Source organism: Crassostrea angulata, chromosome 2, assembly GCF_025612915.1.
Source record: "Crassostrea angulata isolate pt1a10 chromosome 2, ASM2561291v2, whole genome shotgun sequence".
NCBI lineage: Eukaryota > Metazoa > Mollusca > Bivalvia > Ostreida > Ostreidae > Magallana > Magallana angulata.
Genome location: NC_069112.1, coordinates 75643406 through 75662259, shown reverse-complemented (window position 1 = coordinate 75662259; position 18854 = coordinate 75643406). Strand labels below are relative to the sequence as shown.

The 18854-nt window shown below is 33.8% G+C and overlaps 1 protein-coding gene across 2 annotated transcripts; it reads left to right on the top strand.

Moving 5' to 3' along the window:
- Positions 1–603: 603 nt before the first annotated feature.
- On the top strand, positions 604–18724 carry LOC128171510 (alpha-1,3-mannosyl-glycoprotein 2-beta-N-acetylglucosaminyltransferase-like). Of its 2 annotated transcripts, none has more exons than XM_052837285.1 (12): positions 604–742; positions 1501–1728; positions 4801–4894; positions 6783–6906; positions 8352–8466; positions 9907–10045; positions 10587–10721; positions 11352–11442; positions 12922–13026; positions 13573–13663; positions 14703–14873; positions 15603–18724. In XM_052837285.1, the coding sequence occupies exons 2-12, from the start codon at positions 1633–1635 to the stop codon at positions 15714–15716; spliced, it is 1275 nt and encodes a 424-aa protein (XP_052693245.1). In that variant the 5' UTR covers positions 604–742; positions 1501–1632; the 3' UTR covers positions 15717–18724. The 2 variants fall into 2 exon arrangements, with proteins under 2 accessions (XP_052693245.1, XP_052693244.1); XM_052837284.1 differs by having other exon boundaries at positions 4801–4921.
- The last annotated feature ends 130 nt before the right edge of the window (positions 18725–18854 follow it).

Here is an 18854-nt window from a genome sequence, read left to right as displayed (position 1 = left end):
GGGGTTGAGGAGTTATAGTTGCCTTGTACATAACACAAAACGTGACAGCAAGAAGAAATGTTGGAAAATTTGTACATTTTTTTTCACATGTCCCAGAAGAGACGTTGACGTACGTCCTCATGTTCTGTACCCATAGGCGTCGGAACCGAGGAGGGGGGGGGGCGGAGGCTTACCCCCCCCCCCCCCCCCACCACCACTGCCACTTTTTTTTTCAAAATTACACATAACCACAACCCAAATCCTTTTTTTTTTGGACAAAGTTTAACCTCCTACTTTCAATTTGCTTCTGACGCCACTGATACCACATACCTGTATAAAATATAAAATTATAAAAGTCATAAAGTTAGGGGTTTCTAAAGATGATTGTAACGGAAACATACAAGTATATTTTATCAGTAAAGAGCAGATAAGCAGACCCTCTAGACTACCTACAACAAACGTCCTTAAAAAAAGAAAGAAAAAAGTGAGTGTATAATTATTAAACATTATTTGCTTATAGAAATTGAATTCTTTCTTATTCTGTTGAGAGAGAGAGAGAGAGAGAGAGAGAGAGAGAGAGAGAGAGAGAGAGAGATTCGTAAACATTCACTCCCACCGAAACGGGTTCTCTCCATTAGCCGCTACTTTCTGATAACGCGAGATTACTCTTGTGCGATAAAAAAGTGTTTTGATGTTTTTTTGCCCCAAATAAGGAAGATAGAAAGGCTTAATTCTAAAATGTGCTGCTATGAAATGATTTAAGGTAAGTGTTTGGTGATTTCATTTCTCAATAAGACAAGTACAATTCGAAGAAATCGAAATTTATCTGCCAAGCGCCGGCGATCTTCGTCTGCTTCGGTTTTGGTGACACGTCGATTTAACTCGAATATCCTCAGACGTGTATCAGTGACACCTGATTTATCGTGTTGTTTTATTGTTTCAATGAAGCTGCACTCTTATTGAATTCAGTGCGTGACATGTTGGGCGAGATGTTGATTTTGAAAGTCATAAATTCTTATTATTATTGAACATTTTGTCATTAAGTGATACATTCAAACAAAATGAAAGCGGTATAAAGGCCTACTCGGGGTGTCATATCGATGTTGAATAGGAGGAGGGTCTACGCCTGACCTGCAAGTAATTTTCTTTCACAAAATGTGCATCTCATACTATATTTGACAAATTGAGAGAAATGAATTAAAAGATGTCATCTGTTAAAAATTACATCAAGTGATCTGATTTTGGTGATGACAATTCTCTAAGTTCACTTCTGGTCTTAGACCAATTTCTGCCAAGTACCATGTCTTGCCAGTGCACTGTAATTTCATCAACACATGAAATTATATGCAAAAAATGATGAAACAATGCACTTTCTGGCAAGAAATGGTACTTGGCAAGAATTGCTCTTAGGCCTGTAGCCTAAGGAAAACTCGGGGAATAAAAGCTTAAAACAATTATTAAAGAACTTGGTTTCAAATTCAGAGTAGACAGCATATTTATGATCGTTTTCATTATTTTCAGGATGTGAAATCTCCACAAATATGAAGAATGATAATTCGTACGGGAAGAGAAGATGAAAGAAATTGTTTGGGAATTGGAACATGTTTCTGTGGTGTGAATTACTAGGGCTTGGAACAAGGTTTTGCGTAAACAATGAGGCGGAAACATTTAGTGGGCGTGGTAGTGGTGATTTTTCTGACTTGGAACGTGTTGATGTACTACATGCTGGTCTCAAGGAACCCTGGGAAGGTACGCTAGATGTTACGATACACAGGTGTTACAATACGCTAGGTGTTAAAATACACAAGCTATTACAATATGCTAGATGTTACGATACACAGGTGATATTACAATACGCTAGATGTTACAATATGCTAGATGTTACAATACACAAGTGTTACAATACTCTAGGTGTTACGATACGCTAAGATTGTAACACTAAGTGTTACAAAATGCCAGATATTACAATACGCTAGGTGTTACAATATGCTAGGTTCTACAATACATGTGATGTTACAATATGGTAGATGAACATTACATTATGCAATGTGTTACATTATGCAATGTGTTACATTATGCAATGTGTTACATTATGCAAGGTGTTACAATATGCTAGATGTTATGTATTACAATACTTATCAAAGATCAAGTGGAGTACCAGCTGTCTGCATTACACATGAAATATGTAGTTGTCATGATCCAAAAGTAACAGTGCTATTCAACAAATTGCACTGTACAAAATTTATCTTACCAATTTTTGTATGTTTGTAGTATAATATTACAAACACATGTTTTTTCACAGGTATTAGGTATTAACATATAGTTTACATAGTTCTGCATAATGATATGTGTCATTGATCTTGTACTGTTGTGTGTCGTGGGTAGATATGACATATGTTTCAATTATAAATATACAGACATGTATTTTACACAGTACGATAACAGGTCGATGGCCGCTTATCTTTGGAAGGTATGTGTCAACAAAAGTACCACAATGTACATGATGTACATACAACTTACATTATGCATGTATTCTACAAAAAAAATTATTTGGTTTAAATTGACTTTGAAAAGCTTTTTACTTGCATGTTTGCATCATTTACGGTATTTTGATTCATAATTACAAATGTTTGATGAGGCCAGGTGTTTTTATCAATTTAATATTTATTAAGACTGAAATATAGTTACTGAGTACAAGCTATTAAAGAAAAAATAAGAACTTTTTTGATATCATAATTAGGCTGATATCAAATTTAACTTCAATATTTTATATTGTTTGATTAACATTTTGTAAGTCATAGAATTATGAATATAAATAGTTAAAAGATTTCTTGATATCTTTTGACATAAACTTAAAACATGAGATACAATGTTATTTTAAAATTATTAATTATAGTAGATTTTTTGGAGTTGATTTTTAATCAACTCTCCTATGCAGTCACTCGGACAAACCGAAAGTGAAACAGTGTTTGGACCTCAGCACAAATCATTGCTCCTGACAAGACTTAGTTCTTAAAAATAATTGATGAATTCAATGTATGCTAAAGCATTGTTTTTCAAGGAAACTTATTTACAAATACCTTAAAAATTGTCAGATTTTAAATGGTACGAACAATTTAAATATTTTTTGTAGTCGTATGTATTCCTACGCTAGAGTTCAATATAGTCTTGTTCAACTCAACGCTCGGCTGTCTCGGTAAACCCTTGTCGGAGATTTACGGTGTCAGCCGAGTGTTTGGTTGAACGAGACTAGAGTTCAATATTGCTTGGATCCATACAATTTTCGAGAAATTTTTCTACCACTAATAATACTTTGATTGAATTAATTTTATCTTTAAAAATTATTTAACATGATTCATATGGAGGTTATAAAAATATGCGTAATTCAAATTAGAAACTACGTATACATGTACTTGTCATGCAAAATAATGCAAAATAACATATCATTGATTTTAAAATAAATAAACATCGACAAAATCAACTCCCGTCAGTTCTTCAGGGGTGCGTCTTTTTACCCCAATGAACCCCAATGAACCCCAATGATACCCCAATGAACCCCAATGATACCCCAATGATACCCCAATGAACCCAATGATACCCCAATGAACTTTGAAATACCCAAATGATACTAAGTATGTTCATAATTGATACACGTAATGAATTTTATGTAACAACATGTTACACAAATGAAATTTCGACTACGTGCCGTTTTTTCACCGATTGGGCCATATCTTGTGATGGGAAATTATTAGAATTTTTTAAGCTAAAATTTGACTCAAAGATTGTTTGTGACCTGTAATTATGTCCTGATGGGAGCTTTGGTCATTTGTGCTAGTTCAACATAACTTTAAGAAAAAGAGACATATCGATTCTTTTCAATTTGAGAAAGACTTCAGTTTTTACTTCTACGTCTTTAGGAATAAATGATGAATGCAGAAAAATGAAGGTTGAATGAGATAACCCCCTCTCTTCCCAACTGCTTTTTAATTTTGCTCCCCAATTGCTTTAAATTCTTATTTGGGACAGTCATAAAAAATTATAGAGAAATTTGACATTGGAACAAATTGAATATATCATCCATTTTAGTGTGGATTTCTTAAAACCCTGCCAGCTCCTTTAAATATTCAGCCATGGTTTGGATTTTTTATTTTAATTTTAAAGAATAGTTTTAAAAAAAAGAATTAAGAAAACTTTCGGTCAAAAATGAACAAAAACAAAAAGGAAAATAAACACCTGATATTAATTTTATACATGTACGGTGTTTATTCACACGCTTGCGCGGAAGATCTTTTAACTATGCACACATTTAGTTTCATTGGGGTATTAATATTTCAAAGTTCATTAGGGTATCAATTGGATATCATTTGGTATCATAGGGGTATCATTAGGTGTATTTCGGTATCATTGGGGTAACATTGGGGTTCATTGGGGTATCATTGGGGTATCATTGGGGTTCATTGGGGTATCATTGGGGTTCATTGGGGTAAAAAGACGCACCGGTTCTTCAGTACTTTGATAATTAATGTGGGTAAGTTTAAAGTAAGAACAAATTTGATTCAGGAATAAAAATAGAAAATGTTTCATTTAATATGCTAATGGGGTCAATACTTGTTCAGTTTTCAATGAATTTCAAGTTTTCATTTAATATATTGAAATTCCCTGTTGATTTGTATAGATTGTTGTTTCTAAAGTTTCAATTGAAAATGTCATTTAATATCAGAAGATCTATATTGCAAACAAGGATAAAGGAAAAATAATAGAATTTCTATCAACACAAGAAAAGTTGAAAAAATGAATAATGAATTTTCTGTTTGTTTGTAGGTGGGGGCGGTATCGGTGCAGGATCAGCTGAGAAACTTACAAGGTGACATCCAGCGACAGCTCTCACATAACTCTGATCTACTCCAACAGCTACGTAAGTTTCGAGAGCAAAAGCAGTCAGGTGAGAAAATTACGTGTAAGTGCACGTCTACCCGCATGAATGTGTGATGGAACAAGTTTATCAATGAATGTGCACTTTTGGTTTTCGGTTCTCGCGAGCATACACTACAGGATGTGGTAGTACTTAATTAATAAGCAAGTTTGTAGTACATTATGTATTTGATATTGGTCCCAGATGTTCGGTAATTAATCTTATCTCTATCAATGATATGTTCTATATCCTGAGTGTGCATGTAGCAGATGTTTGTTTGTGTTGGTATAATATAATCCATACATAATCACCATCAAAGAGATGATAAAAGTTACATTGATGATATATGTGACCAAGAAATCTCTTGTTTGGGTATGGAATTTTTAACCGGGTTTTCCAACGGAAAAATCCGGTTATTAAAATGGTGAAAATGGCGGGCGGGCGGGTGGGCGGCTGCCAAAAGGGTACCCTCATTGTACGGATAACTCCTCCTACAGTTTTCAAGATAGAAAGTTGTTCTTTTGCAGATCAATTGTACATATATCAGAGGTGTGCATATTGCTAGGATTTTGATTTCCGATAATTTATCGAAAAAATACCAGCTTTTGAACTTAGTCATTTTTTGGCAAAATGTTGCATATAGGGTACCCTCATTGTACGGATAACTCCTCCTACAGTTCTCAAGATAGGAAGTTGTTCTTTTGCAGATCAATTGTACATATATTAGAGGTGTGCATATTGCTAGGATTTTGATTTCCGATAATTTATGAAAAAAATACTAGCTTTTGAACTTAGTCATTTTTTGGCAAAATGTTGCATAAACATGTAGGGTACTCCATTTCACTGGATAAGGGTTGACATGGATTATGGATACAGTTTACATAAAAGAAAACCCGGTTTGCTGTCACATTGACAGCTTTTCACTTGTTGTTTAGAAGTTCTGAGTTAAATTTGATGCAAGATTTTAATGAATATGGGAGAAATGTTTTAACTGTTAAGCTGGAGAAAATATGTACATATGATTGTATATATATATATATATATATATATATTAATATATCAGTAATAGGTGTGATGGTAGATCTAATGTGGGTTGGAGCCATGAGACTTAGGAAAGAGGGTGAAAATTTAAATGTTGCAGAAAAATTCATTTGGGATATTGATACGCAGGGATCCATTGTTAAAAGCATGACGTGAATATTTGTGATTCAGAAGTTCAGACAGAAATGCCTTCATCAAATACAGTAACATATGTTCTACTTTGGCTCTGTTTCCTGTCCTAAATTGCTCCACTTGATCTTTTATTATTACTAGTAACATATTATAATAGAATCACTTTCTGTTTTTCTTATCCTTGACTTTGTGTCAACAATCCTATTATTTTTATTTTTGAATTATGTCAAAAATCATTAATGGAGTATATATGCATGTAAACTTCATAAATTGTATATGATGACATCTAGGCAAGAGGTCATTGAGTAGTCAGATTCAAGGTCACTTATCAGTTTTGAAGTTCATAAAATCTTGGTTGGTTTTGTATTAGAGGATACATACATGTACTAAGTGGGCTGTATTTAAGATGAAGGTAGTGAATCTTTGGCCAAGTGGTTATAGCCACTTGTCAGTTATCAAAAGGTCGCTTGTTTGAATCCACAGGGGTGACTTCCACATCTTCACAGCTATGTTGTACCATAGAACAACATGCTTTTATACATATATGAATTTATATTTAATGGACAGATAAAAAAAAATCTATAGAACAAACCTACAAATGATAATTTATGTTTATATAAAAACTGGAGTATGAGAGATTTCAAGCACTGCCGACAGTGCTGTAACCTGCTGTACATTGGTAACTATACAATCGAAAATTTTAATTTCTTTTTTACAGAGAAACTGGATAAAGAAATCCGTAGAACCCCGCACCCCATCGACACGAACACTGTGATTCTACCCATCCTACTGATCGCCTGTGACCGTACAACGGTCAGCCGAAGTCTGGACTTACTACTCAAGTCAGTCCATCAAGTTATTACGTACTACATGTATCTCTCTTCCTGTCTCTTGTTTTCTATCTCGTTCTGTCTCTTGTTCTCTCATTTTTCTCTCCTTTTCTCTCTCTCTCTGCCTCTTTCTCTCTCTCTTCCTCCCTCTCTCAATAAATAAGTACCCGATCCTCCATGCTACTTAACGTAGCTTGCGGGTTTGCTGACGTCACAATAGGATTCGACGTAACGAGTTGACCGTCATAGCAAACTCATACATTTCTTTTATAAATAACAAATGATCTTTAGAAACATAAAATGAAATATTTTGAAAAGATAAATTGCAGTTTATTCAAACATTTATAATTATCAAGTGCTAAAAATTTAAAGATGACATACATTGTCGCATTGAGTTCTATAAGGTATGAGTGTGCATTGGAACTCTTTAATCTAATTTATGTTTAGACAAGTACTTTGTAAATAAATTGAACCATATGCATTAACTTCGCTCGTTTCACAAATATGAATTCTGTATTTTCAAAATTATACCAATCTAACTATTAAATTTTTTTGGCTTTAGCTAGTTATCGTATGCGATTACCAACTTATTTATATGTCAATACTTGTATGGTAATTATTTTTGCATTGAATGCAAGACTGACACATTGAAAAGAAAAGTAGCCATGCTTCTTCTCTTCACAACCTTACATTAATTTTCTTTACGCATTCGAAACATTCATCATAATGTTAATTAGATTTGCACGTTCTAATATGTGTTAATCAGCTAGTCTGGTCAACCAGTGCATTTTCATATTTGGTTCTCAGACGAAGGAAATTGATGACGTCGGGCTAATGTCGTGATAAAAATATTTGATTTTGTGAAATCTTTTAAATCTTAAAAGTTGTTTTACGAAAAATTGGCCGAGAACACATATTGATTTCTTTTATTGAATTGATTTAAAATTATCTCTTCTGTTATTGTGTTGAGTAAAATTAAGTTCGTCTAGATCGTTTAAAAGTTTGAAGCATAGTTTTGAAATGCGGTTTTTGACTAAGATATGCATTTTACTATATATTTCATTGAAATGGCGTTGCTTGATTTTATCAGCGACACTGTGTTTGAATTACGGTAACATTATTACTACACAGACGAATCTCAAATGAATTTTAGAAATAAATCTGTGAAACCTATCGATCACGCGGACAAATTTTCAGGGTAGGTTTTCTCGCAAGCAGTAAACCCGCGAGCTACCTTAAAACCAACTTAATAAAGTAACTACAAGCAGTAAACAATAATAATCATAAAGTTTTGCATTATGAGCTGCAATTTTTCTGTTCCAATATTCCATGATTCCAAATTCTGTGACTGTGATGTTGAATATTTTATGCTCACTACTTTTTATGAAATCAGATCCTTATTGAGGCCTTCTGATTTATTTTTTATTCAGAACACAATATTTTCCTTTTTAATGTAGATACAATCCCAACAAGAAGAGGTTCCCTATCATCGTGAGCCAGGACTGCGGACACAAACCGACTGCTGACGTCATACAGCGCTACGTGTCTGAACACGGAATCCAGCACATTAAGGTAATAACTACTCCCTTCCACCTCTCCACTCAATCAATGACTACTCCCTTCATGCTTCTCTACTCAATCAATGACTACTCCCTTCATGCCTCTCCACTCAATCATTGACTACTCCCTTCATGCTTCTCTACTCAATCAATGATTACTCCCTTCACGCCTCTCCACTAAATCAATGACTACTCCCTTCATGCTTCTCCACTCAATTAATGACTTCTTCCTTCATGCCTCTCCAATCAATCAATGACTACTCCCTTGTACTCACTTGATCACTGTTTATTGCTACGTGAAATTCAACACATTTTGGTTGTGGTTTGTCTACCTAATAAATGACTGATCTTTCCTTTATAATCACCGATAACTTTCATCATTTACACTCAGTTAATAACTACCCCCTCTTACCAATTCAATTTTTGAATACTCCCTCCTCCCCACTTAATTAATCAATGACTTCTCCCTCATGTCCACTCCATCAATGACTACTCCCTCCTATATAATTAATTCTACTCTGGCTCTTACAAACACAAAATTTATCTATTGACATCACAAAGTGCAGTTATACTTGTCAGAGAATTTTTGTATTCTCTTATTAAAAAAAAATGGGGGGGGGGGGGATGTGGTAGGATGATGCAGAAAAAGAAAAAACAGTTTATTGTTAAAGTGTCAATTGTCGTTTTCTCCTTTTTCCCTCCTAATATAAAACTGCCTTGTTCATTCTCTTAGTGAAGTTGACTTTCTCCATTTCAGTATTAGAATGTCATTTTCTGAAGCTTAATCTTTCTTAAGTTGGCTTTTTAATTAAAATATTATTACATGTATATATATCCATGTTGGTTCATTGAAGCTTACAGGAAGCTTTTACTTATGTGTTAACACTCCAGAATTATACATGTTTGTTGATATTTTTAGATTTTAAGGAAGAAGATGTTTTATCACTAGATTGTCATCATACAACTTTTATCACTTCCCCTCTCTTCTGACTTTCACGCCATTATCTTTCTCCCCCCCCCCCCTTACTCTCTCTCCTTCTCTCTTTCTATCTCTCTCTCTTCACGTAATGCTTCATGGTAAAATTTTCTCTATATGAACTTTACTTTCCAACATCAGTGACCACAATACGTCAATACCTACTTCAAATATCTAGCTACTGCAAAATAAGTTCCAAAATACTTTATAATACATAAGTACTGTTAAAGCACATATGTTCGTTGGGTTAAAATTTCGTTGTTTTTAAACCATTAAAGTTTCATTGGGATTCAGTTTCATCTAATAGTAATCTCTAAGGCGTATCACATATCAACCCTGTATTTATGAATACTTGGGTTAAAAATTTGTCATAGATTCAATTTTGTTGATTGATACTGCCAACAAAAATAACGAAATTAAATCCTGGAGGAGTATTTCTGCTTCTACAGTATACATTCCATTCTATTTGAACCATAGCATCCCAACGTCACTGATATCAAACTACCATGGCCCCAGAGGAAGTTCCAGGGCTACTATAAGTTGAGTCGTCATTACAAGTGGGCCCTGAACCAGGTGTTCCACACCTTTAACCACTCAGCGGTCATCATCGTTGAAGGTAAGATATTTACTGGAGAAGCCTTATTTTATGCGAGTAATTCATTTTGCTATCCTGCTGTTTTTGTATCAAAACCTGAGGATATAAAATCACAAACGCGAAACTTTTATTCTAATCTCTTATAATTTTCAACTCTCAGAAAATAAAAGTGAGATTTTAGAATTTGCTCGGCGTGCTTCTCACGATTTTAGGTGGATATTAATTCCTTGCTTATGATAAGAAATCTACAGTACTTAATTACTTCAGGTGCAAAGTTTACAAGTTTAGAAATTATGTGATGTTTGCTAAATTGATGGAGAGCTCTAGGAGAGTGTAGTGATAGCCACCATTGGAGACCCGAGTTCGATCTTACTGTGGCCTACTGTTTTACACTTAATTTGTAATCAATTGCATAGATTTAAGATTTTTTTCATTATGTTTCTCATATGATGTGAATTTATTCCATGATTTTTACGAAATCAATGCTTTTCTGAGCACTACATTACTTTTTTATAGACAGAATATATCACTGGATAAAACAATTTAATATTATATTTCACAGATGATTTGGACGTCTCCCCTGATTTTTACGAGTATTTTTCTGCAACATTCCCTGTCCTGCATCAGGACCCCAGTCTGTGGTGCGTGTCCGCCTGGAATGACAACGGCAAAGTCGGCATGGTGTCCGACGAAGCAGGTAACGATTCACCATAACGATCAGCTTTTTGTCTATCTAACATATTGCAGTGTTTTTTGGGGGGCCTAATTTGGCCCCAATCCCAATTGGAAATTTCCTAATATTTTCTAATTTCAGACCCAAAATTCCCAATTGTTATTTACAAAAAAAAAAATTTGTACAAGCTGTCGACATTTTCAGGAAAGACTAAACAGAATAAAAATAAAAATTTCAAATACTCTAGAAAAAGCGCTTTAACTAGTATTTGAATAATGATAAAAATCATTAAATTTAATCGTAATCAAAAAAAACAAATTTTGCCAATTTTCCGGTTTTGTCAATAATTTTCCCCAGCCCCCCAGGTCCAAATTGGTTGAAAAAACACTGTATTGTAGACAAACTATATTGTGTAGCCCACTGTTTAAAGCGCAGTATACAGAAGCCATGAATTATACTCCGGTTGAGAATTGAGTTTTCGCCACCTGTTACTTTAATATTTAATGTTTAATGATTCCATGAATAGAAAGTTTTTTCTCTCTAGTATAAAATATTGATTATTTCATGTGTATGGTTGATGAATTCAATACTTTGCCCTGCCAATGAATTGAATAAATTTTACGATCTATTATTTGAATATGAATTTTTTTTCAGATTTATTATACAGAACAGATTTTTTCCCTGGACTTGGATGGATGTTAGAGAAATCCACCTGGTTAGAAATTGGACCAAAGTGGCCAGACGCGTAAGTCAACTCTCAATTCGCTAATGACTTTATCAGTTTCAAGTCTTAGGAGAAGTCATTTTTTATTTCATTTAAAAAAAAATCAGACGAGTGCGTCAGGCACAGGTTCTTTTCGCATTGAAACTATCATGCCGCCCAAAGTTATTTCTGCATTTAATATCACTTAAAAATACCAAACCTGCTTACGAGGAAGGGTGATTAAAAAAAAAAAAAACAACTTTTTTTAAACAAATGATTTTCATTCATTTACATTTAGTAAGAATACATTGAGCAATCAAGCTACATGTAGGCTCCCTTTTTGATGATGATCTTTCCTTACAATCCCATTGAGTATCTGAGAAAGAGTCCATTAAGTGCGATAAATATTTCAAATTTCTAACGCTTGCAGTATTTGAAAAAATCCAACTAGAAAAATTCAAATCAAAACAGGGGGCTGTTTGTCTCCTAAACCTATGTGGGAGGGTTAAGTTAATTTAAACATAAAATTAACTTTGAGCAGCCTTAGATGTGTTGATTTTTTTGTTCAATAAAAAAAATCAGTGACTGTTACAGTAATTCCTGATAGCTGTGTGTATCGATAGCTAAATCAATTCACTCACTAACATTAAAATTATTTTGATTTGACAAAAACAAGTGCAGTGAAGCAAACACTGATTTAGTTGTCATTGTGTGGTTTACCAGTGAACAGAGAGTTTTGTTCTATATTATTTAATATTAATGTTGCTAGTACAGATGAACTTTGAAAATCTATATATTGATATGATCCTATGCATGCAGTAAATTTAAATTTGCCATTAAATTGCATCATTAATGAATGATTCATTTCAAATTGATCAGGTCTCAATAAAAGAGATTCATTGTTCCTTATATTGCATAATTTTTGGTGTATTGAAACTTGTGCATCATTAGAATAAATCATCAAAGATCGATTCAAACAGAAATATTGGGGACGAGTCTTATTTTAAGAGAAGCAGAAAGTTTACATTTAGGTTTAAACTGCTTAAGATATTAAAATAGCCAATCCAATAGTTCATTACAAACAGAATTGAGTAAAATTGAGAATTTTTTTTTAGAAATACTGCAACTGAATTCATTTTTGTGTTGGTCATGTGATAAAGTTCGACGACAGCTTTGACCTCTTGACCCAGTCTTTGCTATTCTGCAGGAATAACAACAATTTGCTCAAATAGTGGTTTATAAAAAAAAATTTGCAGATGAAAATATCAGGGAATAAAATCAAGAAATTAACAGTTGATTTCCTATAATATTGTTGATACAGTGGTATCTGTCATTGATGTGAGAGTGTCTGTGATTATTGGGAGAGTTCTACTGATGTTATTGTAGGTTTTTTTTCAAGTAATAAACACATTATTGTAATTGTGTTGTAGGTTTTTTTCAAGTAATAAACACATTATTGTAATTGTGTTGTAGGTTTTTTTCAAGTAATAAACACATTTAGTTATTGTTATTGTGTTGCAGGTTTTGGGATGACTGGATGAGACACCCGGACCAGAGGAAGGGCCGTGCCTGTATACGACCCGAGATCTGTAGGACTAGCACATTTGGCAAAAAAGGAGTCAGCAAGTATGTGTAAAAGGGTGGAGGGGGCGGCCAATTAAAGTAAGCAAGTATGTGGGGGGGGGGGATAATAAAATAAGTGGTTTGCATGTAAGGGAAGTTTGGGACCAATGAAGGAGTCAGCAACTTGTGAAAGGGAGTTGGGGTGAGGGGTGAAATGAAGGAGTCAGCAAGACATTAGTATATCGTGAGCATTGGGGCGGGGGGGGGGGGGGGGGGGGGGGGGGGGGAGGGGGGGGGATTGAGATAATGAGAGATAATAAAAAAAAAGGGTGTGTATGTTAAGTACTCATCCAAATCAGAGAAACATGTTATAAAGTTAGCTGTTTGAAGTCAAGGAAATTTATTAGAAAGACCTTACAATAAGATTAAGGCTTCTAATTATTTGCTTTTTCTGTATTAATCATTAGGATATCATATATTATTAGTCAGGGATGTAAAATAAGGTATTGTACACTGGAAGCTTCACTAAAAATATAAGCAAAATTGTCATAGAAATGAAATAGCATTATATTTGCCATGACGTGACTGTGAATTTCTGTTTGTTTTCAGGGGGCTGTTTTTTGAAAAGCATCTGAAGTTCATCAAGTTGAACGACAAGTTTGTGCCTTTTACAAAGAAGGACCTCACATACTTACAAAAAGTAGGTTAATGTAGGTTAATGAGTAAATGTTAATTATGTATCGGTATTGAGTAGTTAATGTAAATTGTATACAGGGTTATTTTCACCCCATGTAATTTTCGCCCTTCTACACTTGCAAACAGTTCCGCCCTGTCTTGAAATCACAGTTGAGTGTAAAGAGAGATAATTTTAGACATTAAAATTCACCCAGTCTTATATATGCCCTGTAACAATGAGGGCGAAAGGGGCAAAAATAAAACAGGGGCAAATATTTCCCTGTATACAGTAGTTATGTGTAAATGAATGCTATTTTATGTTTGAATATTAACTGCAATGTTTGCATAAAATGTCGCTACACTGTTGAAGCTGTGAATTTTTTTTAGAGACGATGGAATTAATTTATTTTGAAATTTGTATCTACAGATGAGGTTCATGTATTACTGTATAATAATAAACAATATTTGGACACATTTAACAAGGAATGAAAAAATAAATATTTGTTCAATTATGAATGCGTGTAAATTGGAAAAATACTTTGACTATCAGTTGGATATTTTCAGGATAGCTATGATGAATCTACTCATGAATGCTTAGAAACTTTCATGATAAATATGAAGAGTATTTTGACTATGAGTTGGATACTTTCAGGATAAATACGATGAATACATATCCATTATTGTTTGGAAACTTTCAGGATAAATATGACGAGTATTTTGTCTATGAGTTGGATACTTTAAGGATAAATATGATGAATACATATCCATTAATGTTTGGATACTTTAAGGATAAATATGATGAATACATATCCATTAATGTTTGGATACTTTCAGGATAAATATGATGAATACATATCCATTAATGTTTGGATACTTTAAGGATAAATATGATGAATACATATCCATTAATGTCTGGATACTTTAAGGATAAATATGATGAATACATATCCATTAATGTTTAGATACTTTAAGGATAAATATGATGAATACATATCCATTAATGTTTAGATACTTTCAGGATAAATATGATGAATACATATCCATTAATGTTTGGATACTTTCAGGACAAATATGAGCAGTATTTTATGAAGCTGGTGAAGGACACTCCAGAGGTCACCGTGTCAGAGGCCATGTCAGGTCACAAGTCAAACATGAAGGCACTCAAGATCATCTACTCCACCAAAGACGAATTCAAGTCTACGGCCAAGAAGCTAGGCATTATGGACGATTTTAAGGTGAGGGTTGGACACTTGTACTTAAAGGGGCATGGTCACGATTTTGGTCAAATTTTATTTTTCTGTTTTAATTATTTGGAATGCTTTAGGAATGCATTTCTAATGATGAAATGAAATTTGGGTGCCAGTTGTTCAGTTTAAAGCAAGATACAGGGATCACAATTCTTCAGCATGTTAACAAGGCTCGTGCCCTGTTTTTGTTTACATAGGTTCAATATACCAGTACAAATCTTTTTAAAGCTGGTTTGTCTATCTTATTATTCATTCAAAGCATAAATAAACAGTTCCTAACGATTAACACATTTATTTTAGGTCTAAAACTGGAATTTTGACTTCAATATTCGAAATGTAAACAAACGCTTTGTTTACATAAGTCATCAAATGACACTCAAATTTTGGTTGCCTATTAAAAATGCCTTACTGAAGCAATGTAAACATTAAAATCGAAATAATAATTTTTGACCAAAATCGTGACCATGCCCCTTTAAGAAATAGAAAAGTCAAGGCATAATAATTAGCTAGGTATGGTAGATTCCCAATTAAAAGCGAGGAATTAATATCCGCCTGAAATTGCGGGAAGCACATGTCACAGTTTATAAATCTCGCTTTTATTTGCCCTTAAAATCGCACTTAAATGGATTCTAGTTTTCAATATCAATAAAAGAAGTCATTTATCATCATTTTTTTGAATTCCTTTCATCACTTTCATTCCTTTGATTTTCTTTGTAGGCTGGAGTTCCGAGGGTAGCCTACAATGGAGTGGTCAGCTTCATGTATAGAGGACAGAGGATATACCTCGCCCCACCCTCTAACTGGAAGGGGTACGATCCCAAATGGTCATGACCCCCACCCTCCTAAATAGCTTCAGTGATACTCTTAATCCAGGGGAGAGTACTCCCTCACATTGGTTAGGAAGGCTTTTTATTGAAATTAGATATATTCACTAAATTGTTCAATGCAATGATAATATATGGTGGATGCAAAATATATTTTTATTTTGTTGCAAATTTGCACATGTGATTTATGTACATATATGAGTTCATGTATGTACCCTAGGTTTGGTTACATTATGGTGTAAGGGTATGAGTTGTTATACATATATATGTTATCCCTAAGGTGTGTTAATCAAACTTCATTTGTTATTTCAAAGTATGAAAGTTTTATGGGGTGATAAAGTTGACCAAATCTATTTTTTTTCCACACTTACCAAATACCCATTGATCATGCTCTTTTTTCTACAACAGCACAATTTTAATATACATACCGAGTTTGGGGGGAAACTTGGCTTGCCTAACATTGTTGATTAATTTTGAAGTCTGTCTGAATTTGTTTTATGCATCTGAGATGGAACATAAAGTTTGTTTGATTTAGATCTGTGTTTTCTATAATGTTACTGTCTCCCTAAAACTTATATTAAACTAAACAAAATAGAAATGCCATTCTCTGTGATATATGAGTCAAGGTTAAAAGGTTAATCAATTGGAGAAGGTAAAGGTCATTGATCAAGTTGAAGGTCGATTGTTGTGGGTTAATTTTTGGCTTTTTGATGCTGTCGGTGGAGGCTAAGTTTTCTTGTTTATTTCATTTACTGTTGACTTGTAGAGGCAGGATGGCAAAACATATCGGATCCAACTCGTAGTTTCAAACATGATTTATCCAACCATGAATTTTCATTCATGAAAGAAAAAACCCAAATGGTCTAGACTAGCTTTGAAATTCAATTTTGTTTGAATATTTTTTGTATACCTGTGTTTATTTTTATGATATTTCTATACAGGATTCTTTTTATTAAAGCGATATAATCATCTAGAAATAGACATTGCCATCTAACTCTTTAAATTTTAAATTCTAGATAAATTCCAATTTCTTCACACATTGAACTCATACAGAAAAATTTTGGAATATAGTGAGGTAGTTTTTTGTAATGAAAAAGAATAACATTTGTAAGTGAATTTCAAACTGTTAAAGAAACTAAATTTAAAAGGGATCATTTGGATTTGCTACTGTGTGGAAATGTTTTTTTGTCACATTTCAATAGAAATTTTATCCACCCTTGATACTCCACCAAACAGTTTCACGCTATGAGTTTTTCACGGGTAATTGTGAGTAGTTTTATAAAAGTTATTTTTGTACGTCATTAAAAACGAACGACTTTTGATATTAGCTTGGATAGTAGTATTATTAGCAGCAAACTAGAAATGATCATTTTAGCTTTTTTATGGCATTGTGAACACACACAAGTAGCATTGTGCAGATATGATTATTTTTTTGTACTAAGATAGACAGTAGGGGGAGATCTTTGTTTGGTCAGTAAGAATTCTAGTTTAATCTTTTGTTCCTCCCCTCCTTGTCACACTCTCATTATAAAAAGGGGATGTAGGTAAAAAGGTTTATTCCACCCCCTCCCTCTATTAAAAGATATAAAGGGGAAGGGCAGGTAATTCAGTAAGTAGCTTTGTGTTTGAGCTCTTTGGGGTCTGTGGGTGCATGTGTTTGTTTGCTACACACACTCAACTGTGACGTGTCCACACACTTAACTACTGAAACAGAGGCATGTATGTGTTTACACCTGTAATCCAAGCATGAATGCTGAAAAAAAAAGTATTTGTTCTCTAAACGGTGCCATGAAGTTTGTCCCTTTCCCCTCTCTTGAAATCAAATTTTTTTTTTTTTCTATGAATATCATCTGTAAACACGATAATGTGTTAATTGTATATTTTCATAAAGATAATGTTGCTTTAATCTTCATACCCTGTAAATAATGACATCTCCCTTTGACTTTCCATATGAATGAACTTTGACCTAGCATTCTATTGATTGCAATTCATCTCTGACATGAGACCTGTGCATTTATTTCAGCAATTTCTAGAATATTTAACCGTTGCCAATTTAGTTTATCATGATATATTTGTATTTTTGTGTCACTGTATACGCCCATTATGAATCACTTCATAGAATCCTGCAGGTGTGACCTTTACACTAGCTTTCTCCTTTACATAATTATTTCTCACTGACCAGTGACATAAATACAAAGCATTCTCCCCTGACAAGGAGACGGAAAAGACCAGTAACCCATTATCATCCATTTTTTAGAGACCAAAAGCTAAGATATTGGTTGACGACAATAAACTCATGTTGAGGTGTTTCCCAATAACCTTTGAACAGTCTTTAGTATGTCAACCACAAAGAATATTCTACAACCGTTTGGCAGCTTTCAGAGTGATAGGATAGATCACAACCAAAAATTATATACCATTGAGAAAACATTTCTCCATGTTTGTTCTGTTCTAGTAACTTTCAGAAAACTATTGTTACATTGTAGTTGATGAATACTTATCTCTCAGACTAATTTGATCTTGTATAAACTCTGTAAACCTAACGATGGAATTTAGAGTGTGACATTTGCTCAACTCTGTACTAACCTGAATTGGTTGACCTTGTTTCACCTACAGTCAAACTTATGACATCTCTGTGTAAATCTTCGGTTGACCTTATGGCATCTTTGTATCTCTGTATTGACCTTATGACATCTCTGTATTGACCTTTGGGTGACCTTATGGCATCTCTGTATTAACCTTTGGTTGACCTTATGACTTCTATATAGTAACCTTTGATTGAGCTCTGTTGATCTTGTGTCACGATGTGACCTTATGACATCTATGTAGTGACCTTTGTTTGACATTGTATATGTATTATCTCTGGGTCGACACTGGTTCATTTTAATGGAGCTTGATTTACTATTGCCTGCTCCTAACTGATCATCAATATGAAGACTTGTAGATTTTTAGAACTGTTTGTATGTTTTGCTTATTGCCCTCTTTGTGATGAGCTGGGGGACTGTATTCTCTATATCTCTTATCCTTTGTTTGGCTCCTTACGTTGTCATTGAATGCTGTCCACTTTTTCTCACTGAAGCGTGTTAATTTAAGTGTCGGAAATCCTGCTACATTGTATTTTGAAGTGGGGATGCATACTATAACT

What these genes read in the sequence shown, in the direction of transcription:
- LOC128171510 (XM_052837284.1), top strand. Translation starts at nt 1,633, where the DNA reads ATGAGGCGGAAACATTTAGTGGGCGTGGTAGTGGTGATTTTTCTGACT. An exon ending in GGCAAAAAAGGAGTCAGCAA is followed by an intron (nt 13,027 to 13,572) that starts GTATGTGTAAAA and finishes GTTTGTTTTCAG; the next exon opens with GGGGCTGTTTTTTGAAAAGC. An exon ending in GCATTATGGACGATTTTAAG is followed by an intron (nt 14,874 to 15,602) that starts GTGAGGGTTGGA and finishes TTTTCTTTGTAG; the next exon opens with GCTGGAGTTCCGAGGGTAGC.